The 12108-nt window shown below is 46.3% G+C and overlaps 1 protein-coding gene across 8 annotated transcripts in view; it reads right to left on the bottom strand.

Annotated features, from left to right (window-relative positions):
* Positions 1–12108, bottom strand: part of LOC110532433 (immunoglobulin-like and fibronectin type III domain-containing protein 1) — a 51293-nt gene that overhangs the window by 12643 nt on the left and 26542 nt on the right. For 3 of the 8 annotated variants that reach the window (XM_036988396.1, XM_036988398.1, XM_036988397.1), the window contains 2 exons: positions 9339–9443; positions 3046–3153 (listed from right to left, as the gene is read on the bottom strand). The exons of 2 other annotated variants lie outside the window; for them this stretch is intronic. In XM_036988396.1, the coding sequence (XP_036844291.1) occupies positions 3046–3153; positions 9339–9443 (213 nt within the window). The remainder of the gene's footprint in view (positions 1–3045; positions 3154–9338; positions 9444–12108) is intronic. 3 more of the 8 variants (XM_036988399.1, XM_036988400.1, XM_036988403.1) reach the window with 1 other exon arrangement.

Here is a 12108-nt window from a genome sequence, read left to right as displayed (position 1 = left end):
ACGGGGCATTGTAATGTTGAAACAGGAGAGGGCCTTCCCCAAACTGTTGCCACAAATTTGGAAGCACAGAATCGTCTAGAATGTCATTGTATGCTGTAGTGTTAAGATTTCCCTTCACTGGAAATGAGGGGCCTAGCCTGAACCATGAAAAACAGCCCCAGACCATTATTCCTCCACCACCTTTACAGTTGGTACTATGCATTGGGGCAAGTAGTGTTCTCCTGGCATCTGCCAAACTTAGATTCTTCCGATGGACTGCCAGATGGTGAAGCGTGATTCATCACTCCAGGGAACGTGTTTCCAGGCTTGTGTGTGGCTGCTCGGCCATGGAAACCCATTTTATGAAGCCCTCAATGAACAGTTTTTGTGCTGAAGTTGCTTCCAGAGGCAGTTTGGAACTCAGTAGTGAGTGTTGCAATCAAGGACAGACAATTTTTACTCGCTACAAGCTTCAGCAATCGGCAGTCCCATTCCGTGAGCTTGTGTGGCCTACCACTTCGCGGGTGAGCTGTTTCCACTTCCCAATAATTGCACTTACAGTTGACCAGGGAAGCTCTAGCAGGGCAAGAATTTGACAAACTGACTTGTTGGAAAGGTGACATCCATGACGGTGCCTGGTTGAAAGTCACTGAGCTGTTCAGTAAGGCCATTCTATTGCCAATGTTTGTCTATGGAGATTGCATGGCTGTGTGCTCGATTTTTACAGTGCCTTAAACTTCTTCACAACAGTATCTCGGACCTGCCTGGTGTGTTCCTTGTTCTTCATGATGCTCTCTGCGCTTTTAACGGACCTCTGAGACTATCACAGTGCAGGTGCATTTATACAGAGACTTGATTACACACAGGTGAATTGTATTTATCATCATTAGTCATTTAGGTCAACATTGGATCATTCAGTGATCCTCACTGAACTTCTGGAGAGAGTTTGCTGCACTGAAAGTAAAGGGGCTGAATCATTTTGCACGCCCAATTTTTCAGTTTTTGATTTGTTAAAAAAGTTTGAAATATCCAATAAATGTCGTTCCACTTCATGATTGTGTCCCACTTGTTGTTGATTCTTCACAAAAAAATACAGTTTTATATCTTTATGTTTGAAGCCTGAAATGTGGCAAAAGGTCGCAAAGTTCAAGGGGGCCGAATACTTTCGCAAGGCACTGTATACACCTGTAAGCAACGGGTGTGGCTGAAATAGCCAAATCTACTAATTTGAAGGGGTGTCCACATACTTTTGTGTATATATATACAGTACCAGTCAAAAGTTTGGACACACCAACTCATTCCAGGGTTTTTCTTTATTTTGACTATTTTCTACATTGTAGAATAATAGGGAAGAAATCAAAACTATGAAATAACACATATGGAATCATGTGGTAACCAAAATAAAATATATTATTACAAATATTACAAATCAAAATATATTTTAAGTAGCCACCCTTTGCCTTGATGACAGCTTTGCACATTCTTGGCATTCTCTCAACCAGCTTCATGAGGTAGTCACCTGGAATTCATTTCAATTAACAGGTGTGCCTTGTTAAAAGTTCATTGGTGGAATTTCTTTCCTTCTTAATGCGTTTGAGCCAATCAGTTGTGTTGTGACAAGGTAGGGGTAGTATACAGAAGATAGCGCTATCTGGTAAAAGACCAAGTCCATATTATGGCAAGAACAGCTCAACTAAGCAAAGAGAGATGACAGTCCATCATTACTTTAAGACATGAAGGTCGGTCAATGCGAAAATATTCAAGAACTTTGAAAGTTTCTTCAAGTGCAGTCGCAAAAACCATCATGCGCTATGATGAAACTGGCTCTCATCAGGACCACCACAGGAAAAGAAGACCTAGAGTTACCTCTGCTGCAGAGGATAAGCTCATTAGTGTTAACTGCATCTCAGATTCCAGCCCAAATAAATGCGTTACAGAGTTCAAGTAACAGACACATCTCAACTGTTCAAAGGAGACGTGAATCAGGCCGAATTGCTGCAAAGCAAACCACTACTACAGAACACCAATAAGAAGAAGAGACTTGCTTGGGCCAAGAAACACGATCAATGGACATTAGACCGGTGGAAATCTGTCCTTTGGTCTGATGAGTCCAAATTTGAGATTTTGGGTTCCAACCGCCGTGTCTTTGTGAGAAGCAGAGTAGGTGAACGGATGATCTCCGCATGTGTAATTCCCACCGTGAAGCATGGACGAGGTGTGATGGTGCTTTGAGGGTGCTTTGCTGGTGACACTGTCTGTGATTTATTTAGAATTCAAGGCACACTTAACCAGCATGGCTACCACAGCATTCTGCAGAGATATGCCATCCCATCTTGTTTGCGCTTAGTGGGACTCTCACTTGTTTTTCAACAGGACATTTGACCAAGAAGGAGAGTGATGTAGTGCTGCATCAGATGACCTGGCCTGCACAATCACCTGACCTCAACCCAATTGAGATGGGTTGGGATGACTTGAACCGCAGAGTGAAAGAAAAGCAGCCAACAAGTGCTCAGCATATGTGGGAACTCAAGACTGTTGGAAAAGCATTCCAGGTGAAGCTGGTTGAGAGAATGCCAAGCGTATGCAAAGCTGTCATCAAGGCAAAGGGTGGCTACTTTGGTTACTACATGATTCCATGTGTTATTTCATAGTTTTGATGTCTTCACTATTGTTCTACAATGTAGAAAATAGTAAAAATAAAGAAACACTCTTAAATGAGTAGGTGTGTCCAAACTTTTGACTATTACTGTACATAGATATATAGCTAAATACATATGTATTTAAGCCCCATCTAGTAACATTTTGTCAGAAGAGTTCTACGGAACATAGAAGTTTCATAGAACATCTCCCCAGAAGAACACATCACAAGGAAGATACTGTGGATGTTATCATAGGACTATGGAAATCTATTCCAGAAAAGTATCATACTATTGGCTATTCTTAAATCTTCTCCTTGTCATTTCCCAAACTTGAATGACATTTGTCACTCATGTTAAAGCCATCGCCATCTCCTCCATTCAGTCAGTGCATGACGTCACGTGTATGACATCACGCATGGTCTCTTACCAATCACTGTGTCTTTCAGCAGTGGGCCTTGCCTTGTGCGCACTGAATGCATGCCAGCCGCATCAATGTACTCTTCAGTTTCTCCTGTCCCACTTTTCACATTGGGATCTGTTGTTTGGCCGTAAAATAATAAAAACCTTGATGGCACTTTCCACAATTACTTTTCATTTGATTGAATATGAAAATAAACCATCCGCTTTATGATTGTAATGGAAACAGTGACTTGACATAGCAACAATGAACAATACATGACAAAATAACCATATATATACACACAGATTAATAGAACAAAAACACACTCAGACATATTATTGTGAACAAAACATACATTGGGACATACAAGCAAACCAGTAACACTTTACATTAAGGCATACTTAAAAGGGATTTCTGAAGGGGTTTATAAGTAGTTTATAAAGAGTAAATTATATCTTTAATGTTTATGTTTTTTAAAACCACATATAAACCCCTTTTAAATCCTTTTAGGTAAGTATTCGTTAATGTGAAGTCTTACCAACAAACACTGTTCTACACACATGAACAAACTTGAACATGTCACAAAGATATAAAGCAGAAAGTTGTGGACAGACAAACATGTTTGACCAATTGTTTTCAAGAGAGGTCATTTTAAGTAATACTTTGTCTTCTAATCTGAACTTGGATAAGATCAGATGTTGTGTTGGTGTCTATTGACGTCTTTTCACGATGAACAGATCCTCAACCTGTCACGACTTCCGCCGAAGTTGGCTCTCCTGCCTGTTCGGGCGGTGCTCGGCGGTCGTCGTCACCGTCCTACTAGCCACCATCGATCCCTTTTTCGTTTGTCTGTTGGTTTTGTCTTATTAGTTTCACCTGTGTGTATTTTAGTTTATTGACGTCCTTATTTATAGTAGGTTGTCCCGCCCTTGTTTCGTGCGGGATTGTTTTGGTTTCATGTATTTTAGTGAATAGGTATTGTGTTATTTGCTCCGATATATCTTAATCCTGTGTTGGATTATTTCACCCTGTTTTCGGGTTTACAGTGTTTGTTCCGGAGAATAAACTATCGACTCACTGCACCTGCTCTCTGCGCTTGATTCCACCTACCTTGTTAATACGTGACAGAATCCCGCACCACCCATGGAATCAGCAGGAGCAGCCGCGTCTCCTCTCCCATCGATGGAGGAGAGAGTCCTCCACCACACCAGCGTGCTCCATCGGATTGGTTCTGCCATGGACCAAATGATGGAGAGGATGGATCGATGGGAGAGGAGTGGTCTTCCCACATCATCGCTAGCACCCCCTTCTCCAGCACCTCCTGTTCCTGCGACCACATCTGGCTCCGGGGCTCTGCGGTTGACACTCCCACGGGAGTATGACGGAACGGCGGCTGGGTGCCAGGGTTTCCTCCTTCAACTGGAGCTATACCTGGCTACCGTGCGTCCTGCTCCCTCTGGAGAGGAGAGCGTGAGCGCCCTCGTCTCCTGCTTGACTGGGCGAGCCCTCGAGTGGGCCAACGCAGTATGGAATGGCCCGGACTCGGCGAGGGATAATTACCCAGAGTTCACCCGCCGATTCCGAGCTGTTTTTGACCATCCACCAGAGGGTCGGGCGGCGGGTGAACGGCTGTTCCACCTGCGGCAGGAGACGAGGAGCGCTCAGGACTTTGCTCTGGAGTTCAGGACCTTGGCCGCAGGAGCAGGATGGAACGACAGGGCCTTGGTCGACCATTTCAGATGCAGTCTCAGGGAGGACGTCCGCAGGGAGCTGGCATGTCGGGACACCACCTGCACACTGGATGAGCTAATTGACTTGGCTATCCGTCTCGACAATCTGCTGGCTGCTCGCGGGCGTTCGGATCAGGCCCTGTCGTTTCCACTTCCCAGCCCTCCTGCCCCTATCCCTATGGAATTAGGAGGGGCAGCTTCGAGGGAGACCGGAGGAGGAGTGTCCTCCTGCACCAGTTGTGGTCGACGAGGGCACACGTCAGACCGGTGCTGGAGGAACTCGTCTGGGAGTCGGGAGGGCAGGCGGAGCACTGCTCGATCACCCCAGGTGAGTAAGCACCAGACTCACCCAGAGCCTCCTGTCGGTCATGTGTATGTTTTGATTTCTTTCCCTGGGTTTTTTCCCTCTCTACAGCATAAGGCGCTAGTCGATTCAGGCGCAGCTGGGAATTTCATGGATCGTGGGCTTGCGTTAAGGCTAGGGATTCCCCTGGTGTCGGTAGATCAACCTTTCCCCGTGCACTCATTAGATAGCCGACCATTAGGGTCAGGAGTGATTAGGGAGGCTACGGTGCCACTGGACATGGTAACGCAGGGGGATCATAAGGAGCAGATTAGTCTGTTCCTTATAGATTCACCTGCGTTTCCGGTGGTGTTGGGGGTTCCCTGGTTAGCTCAACACAACCCGGTGATTTCCTGGCGACAGGGGGCTCTTAAGGGGTGGTCAGAGGAGTGTTCAGGTAGGTGTAGAGGAGTTGCCGTTGGTGCGACTACGGTGGAGAGTCCAGACCAAGTTTCCACCGTGCGCATTCCCTCTGAATATGCCGATTTGGCTATCGCCTTCAGTAAAAAGAAGGCGACCCAATTACCACCTCATCGTCGAGAGGACTGCGTGATAAACCTTCTGGAGAACGCTGCACTTCCTAGGAGTCACGTGTATCCATTGTCCCAGGAGGAGACGGTAGCGATGGAAACATACGTTACTGAATCACTGAGACAGGGGTACATTCGGCCCTCCGCATCACCCGTCTCCTCAAGCTTCTTTTTTGTGAAGAAGAAGGATGGAGGTCTGCGTCCGTGCATTGATTATAGAGGTCTGAATTCCATCACAGTGGGGTTTAGTTACCCACTACCTCTCATCGCCACGGCGGTGGAATCATTTCACGGGGCGCGCTTCTTCACAAAACTGGACCTGAGGAGCGCGTATAATCTGGTGCGTATCCGGGGAGGGGATGAGTGGAAAACTGCATTCAGTACTACATCTGGTCATTATGAGTACCGCGTCATGCCATACGGGTTGAAGAATGCTCCAGCCGTTTTCCAATCCTTCGTAGACGAGATTCTCCGAGACCTGCTCTGGCAGGGAGTGGTAGTGTACATCGATGACATCTTGATCTATTCTGCCACACGCGCGGCGCATGTGTCTCTGGTGCGTAAGGTACTTGGGCGACTGCTGGAGCATGATCTGTATTGCAAGGCGGAGAAATGTGAGTTTTTCAAACAGTCCGTTTCCTTCCTGGGATATCGTATTTCCACCTCTGGGGTGGTGATGGAGGATGACCGCGTTACAGCCGTGCGTAATTGGCCGACTCCGACCACGGTGAAAGAGGTGCAGCGGTTTTTAGGGTTTGCCAATTACTACCGGAGGTTTATCCGGGGTTTTGGTCAGGTAGCTGCTCCCATCACCTCGCTGCTGAAGGGAGGACCGGTGCGCTTGCGCTGGTCAGCAGAGGCGGGCAGAGCATTCACTCGTTTGAAGGAGCTGTTCACCAATGCACCCGTGTTGGCGCATCCGGACCCCTCTTTAGCGTTCATAGTGGAGGTGGATGCGTCCGAGGCTGGGGTCGGAGCCGTGCTGTCCCAACGCTCGGGCGTGCCACCCAAACTTCGCCCTTGTGCTTTCTTTTCGAGCAAGCTCAGCCCAGCGGAGCGAAACTATGATGTGGGGGACCGGGAGTTGTTAGCTGTAGTCAAAGCTCTGAAGGTGTGGAGACATTGGCTTGAGGGGGCTAAACACCCCTTTCTCATCTGGACTGACCATCGTAATCTCGAGTATATCCGGGCAGCGAAGAGAATGAATCCACGTCAGGCTAGATGGGCCATGTTTTTTACCAGATTCCGGTTTACCCTCTCATACCGGCCCGGCTCCCAAAACACCAAGGCCGACGCGCTGTCCCGCCTCCATGATACCGAGGAGCGGCCCGTTGAGCCAACTCCCATCATTTCACCGTCATGTCTCGTGGCACCGGTGGTATGGGAGGTGGACGCAGAGATAGAGGGGGCCTCACGGTCAGAGCCGGCCCCCCCCAACTGTCCAGTAGGAACCCAGTACGTACCGAGGGGGGTCCGGGACAAGCTGATTCGGTGGGCTCATACTCTCCCCTCCTCGGGTCATCCTGGCATCGAGAGGACAGTGCGGAGTCTGAGAGGGAGATACTGGTGGCCCACGCTAGCTAAAGACGTGAGATTTTATGTCTCCTCCTGCTCCGTGTGTGCTCAGAGCAAGGCTCCTCGGCACTTGCCTAGAGGGAAATTACAACCCCTCCCCGTTCCACAACGGCCGTGGACACACTTATCGGTGGACTTTCTTACCGACCTTCCCCCGTCCCAGGGAAGTACTACAATCCTGGTCGTTGTGGATCGGTTTTCTAAGTCCTGTCGTCTCATCCCGTTGCCCGGTCTCCCTACGGCCCTGCAGACTGCTGAGGCCTTGTTTACCCATGTCTTCCGGCACTATGGGGTGCCTGAGGACATCGTTTCTGATCGGGGTCCCCAATTCACGTCCAGAGTATGGAGGGCGTTTATGGAGAGACTGGGGGTCTCGGTCAGCTTAACCTCAGGTTTTCACCCCGAGAGTAATGGGCAGGTGGAGCGCGTAAATCAAGAGGTGGGCAGGTTTCTGCGGTCCTATTGCCGGGACCGGCCTGGTGAGTGGGCAAGGTATGTTCCCTGGGCTGAACTAGCTCAGAACTCCCTACACCACTCCTCAACTAACTTGTCTCCTTTTGAGTGTGTGTTAGGTTACCAGCCGGTCCTGGCTCCATGGCATCAGAGCCAGACCGAGGCTCCTGCGGTGGAGGAATGGGTACAGCGCTCCAAGGACACATGGAAAGCCGTTCAGGACTCACTACGGGTAGCGGGCGAACGGCAGAAGAGGAGCGCTGACCAACACCGCAGTGAGGCCCCCGTGTTTGCACCGGGGGACAGGGTCTGGCTCTCGACCCGGAACCTGCCCCTCCGCCTGCCCTGTCGGAAGCTGGGGCCGCAGTGTGTGGGGCCGTTTAAAGTCCTGAGGAGAATAAACGAGGTGTGTTACAGGTTACAACTTCCTAGGTATTACCGTATTAACCCCTCGTTTCATGTGTCTCTCCTCAGGCCGGTGGTGGCTGGTCCCCTGCAAGAAGGTGAGGTGCCTGAGGTCCCTCCGCCCCCCCTGGACATCGAGGGGTCCCCGGCGTACACAGTTCGGGGCATTCTGGATTCGAGACGCCGGGTGGGGGGCCTACAGTACCTCGTGGACTGGGAGGGGTACGGTCCGGAGGAGAGATGCTGGGTTCCGGTGAGGGACATTTTGGACCCTTCTCTCCTGAGTGATTTCCACCGCCTCCACCCGGATCGCCCAGCACCTCGTCCTCCGGGTCGTCCTCGAGGACGGTGGCGGCGCGCTGCGGGGGCCGCGCGTCAGGGGGGGGGTACTGTCACGACTTCCGCCGAAGTTGGCTCTCCTGCCTGTTCGGGCGGTGCTCGGCGGTCGTCGTCACCGTCCTACTAGCCACCATCGATCCCTTTTTCGTTTGTCTGTTGGTTTTGTCTTATTAGTTTCACCTGTGTGTATTTTAGTTTATTGACGTCCTTATTTATAGTAGGTTGTCCCGCCCTTGTTTCGTGCGGGATTGTTTTGGTTTCATGTATTTTAGTGAATAGGTATTGTGTTATTTGCTCCGATATATCTTAATCCTGTGTTGGATTATTTCACCCTGTTTTCGGGTTTACAGTGTTTGTTCCGGAGAATAAACTATCGACTCACTGCACCTGCTCTCTGCGCTTGATTCCACCTACCTTGTTAATACGTGACACAACCATGCTGTTGGCATGGAGATTCTGGTATCAGAGTTATTGGAATGGTCTTCCCATGCAGATATTGTTTCCATTGTTTGTTTCACAAATATTTGTTGAATATTTGAAAATCAAGGACGCTTTCAAAGTCTTATGAGTAGAACACAAAAAGCATGACAGAAATACACAAACACACAACACAACAAGCCTCTACAGGATTCAGGGATTAGATATATTTTCGTATTATTGTAGATATGTAAAGTTTAGTTTTATGGAACATAGAAAAGTTTAATAGATATTCCATTGAAGATACTACTGATGTTAGAGGACTGCATACTGTACATTCATTCTCAAAAATAAACAGACATGGATTATTTTGAGATACTGTATGTATGATTAGATTCAACATTCCCCTTGAATGAACATTTCAGTATCATCTCATCGGTATCATACTTCTCCAAGTTATTTCCCAAACTTGTAGGAACGTCATGTCCTTCGTGCAGTCAGTACACAACGTCACATGTGATCTCTTACCAATCACACTGTCTTTCAGCAGAAGGCCTTGTCTTGTGCGCACTGAACACTTAGCAGACTCATCAGTGTACTCAGTTTCTCCTGTCCCCATTTTCGCATTGGGATCTGTGGTTTGGCCTTAAAGTTAGAATAATCCTGTCGACACTTTTCATAATTACTTTTTGTTTGGTTAAATATAAAACGAAACAATCCATTCATTCCTTGATTGTAATGGTAACGACGACAAGATAGATCTACAAATAAAAATATATGACAAAACAGCCATATATGCAGGTTAATTGAACAAATACACAGACAGACATATTATTGTGAACAAAATAAACACTGGGACATACAAATAAACCATTAACTCTTTACATTTAGGCATACTTAAAAGGATTTATATAGGGCTTGACAAGTAGTTTATAAACCGTTAATTAGTAGTTCACATAGAAAGTTTAGAGGTCTGTTATACAGTTATAACACAATGGTTATTTTGGTACTGGCCAAATAATGAGCTAATATATGACTGCAATGTTATTGATTATTATTGTGAGTAAAGCCAGTGCTGTCATATAAGCTCAGTATTTGGCTAGCAGATAAATGAGAAGCACAATTTCTACCAATGTATCATTACTGTTTATTACAGATTTATAAACTATCTACAACAGCTTATAAACTACCTATAAACCTTTTAAAATACCGTAAGATAATTATTCCTTAACCTGTTCAACTTTGACACCCTCTGGTGGCATTTTCTAAACTACACAATATTGTATACTACACGCTTAGTACTGTTAGAAAGGTAAGAACTGTGGGATTCCAATTGTCAAATGTTGGAGAATAATACATTTGAAAGTCTAGGTGTTTTCATAAAATATGTCACCAATTACTTTTCCAAAAGGATAAATAGGAACACAGCCATTTCAAAAGTGCAGGGCTTGTGCAATGTCATTTTTCGTCTTATAGGAATAATTAGTTGTCTTACTGGAATGATATACATATGAGAAAGCTAAAGCCTCTACCTATCCATTGATGTAAATATATCCCCTGTCTGATTCCCAGTTCGTCCACTAGATGACAGTAGGTGATCACAAGATGTCTCTTGGCCTCTTGAAACCAGTTGCGTCTGGTTTGGGTAATGTGTCACTGTGCCAAAATGGCCGAACGGATTTTCAAGCCTGACATATTAAAACGACCCTAGCAATCACGACTTTCAGGAATAAGACATAAACAGGTGAGGAAACTTCAAATGTATTTTCCCATTCACTTTTCCTATTGTAAACGAGTGAGAGAGATCAACAGCGCATGCGGAGGATGCATTTTAGATAATGTGGATGGAGAAGGAAATGCATTTCTTTACAACAGTGGTCACCAACCTTTTCTGAGTCAAGATCACTTTCTGAGTCAAAATGCATGCCAAGAACTACAGCTTTGATTGTTTATTAACATGACTTTCAAAAATGTAAGCCTATGCAACATTAACCAATTAAAAACAGTACTGTAGCAATGAGGTTTGTGCAGTAAGCTTTAGGCCCAATACATTTTCACCGCATACTGGCTTTGCTTGAATTTACCTGCATTTCCCTACAATGAATTGTTTTTCGGGAATAAAAAAAAAATATATACAGTATTTCAAAATTTGAGATAGGCTATATGATCACACCATTAATAGAGCCATTGCTGTATTACTTGTGAGGCACAGCTGAGTGAGCATACATTTAAATAATTTGCTTTTTATTTTACTGGGCTGATGGTGCCTGCATCTGATGGTCAGTCTCAGCAGAGGGAGAGAGCAGCAGACTAATAAAACAAGGATCCCACGGAACCCAAACCTGCTGCGTGCGTGCGCCATCGTGTGTAACCGATGTGAAATGGCTAGCTAGTTAGCGGTGATGCGCACTAATAGCATTTCAATCGGTGACGTCACTTGCTTTGAGACCTTGAAGTAGTGGTTCCCCTTGCTCTGCAAGGGCTGCGGCTTTTGTGGAGCGATGGGTAACGATGCTTGGTGGGTGACTTGTTGATCTGTGCAGAGGGTCCCTGGTTCGAGCCCGGCGAAGGGACGGACTAAAGTTAAACTGTTACACGTGCATAAATGCATTTTGTCCCCCCACACCAAATGCGATAACGACACGCAGGTTAAAATATCAAAACGAACTCTGAACCAATTACATTAATTTGGGGACAGGTCGAAAAGCATTAAACATTTATGGCAATTTAGCTAGCTAGCTTGCACTTGCTAGCTAATTTGTCCTTTTTTAGCTAGCTTGCTGTTGCTAGCTAATTTGTCCTGGGATATTAACATTGAGTTGTTATTTTACCTGAAATGCACATCCTCTACTCCGCCACTTAATCCACACATAAAACGGTCAACCGAATCGTTTCTAGTCATCTCTCCTCCTTCCAGGCCTTTTCTTCTATTGACTTTAAATTGAGATTGGCAACTTTCCTAAATTAGGTGCATTATCGCCACTGACTTCGGTCATCTTTCAGTCACCCACGTGGGTATAACCAATGAGGAGATGGCACGTGGGTACCTACTTCTATCAACCAATGAGGAGATGGGAGAGGCAGGACTTGCAGCGCGATCTGCATCAGAAATAGAACTGACTTCTATTTTAGCCGTTAGCAATGCAGATGCTCATTGGCGCGCGCGAGCAGTGTGGGTGCAGTAATTGAATAACATAGATTTCTACATTTATTTTGCACTGCTCGCACAGTGTGTGGATTAATTGTCGGAGTAGAGGACCTTGTACATTTCAGGTAAAATAACAACTCAATGTTTATA

Source organism: Oncorhynchus mykiss, chromosome 9, assembly GCF_013265735.2.
Source record: "Oncorhynchus mykiss isolate Arlee chromosome 9, USDA_OmykA_1.1, whole genome shotgun sequence".
Lineage (NCBI taxonomy): Eukaryota > Metazoa > Chordata > Actinopteri > Salmoniformes > Salmonidae > Oncorhynchus > Oncorhynchus mykiss.
Note: the sequence above shows the minus strand (reverse complement) of the source record. Positions and strands in the feature narration are given on the sequence as shown.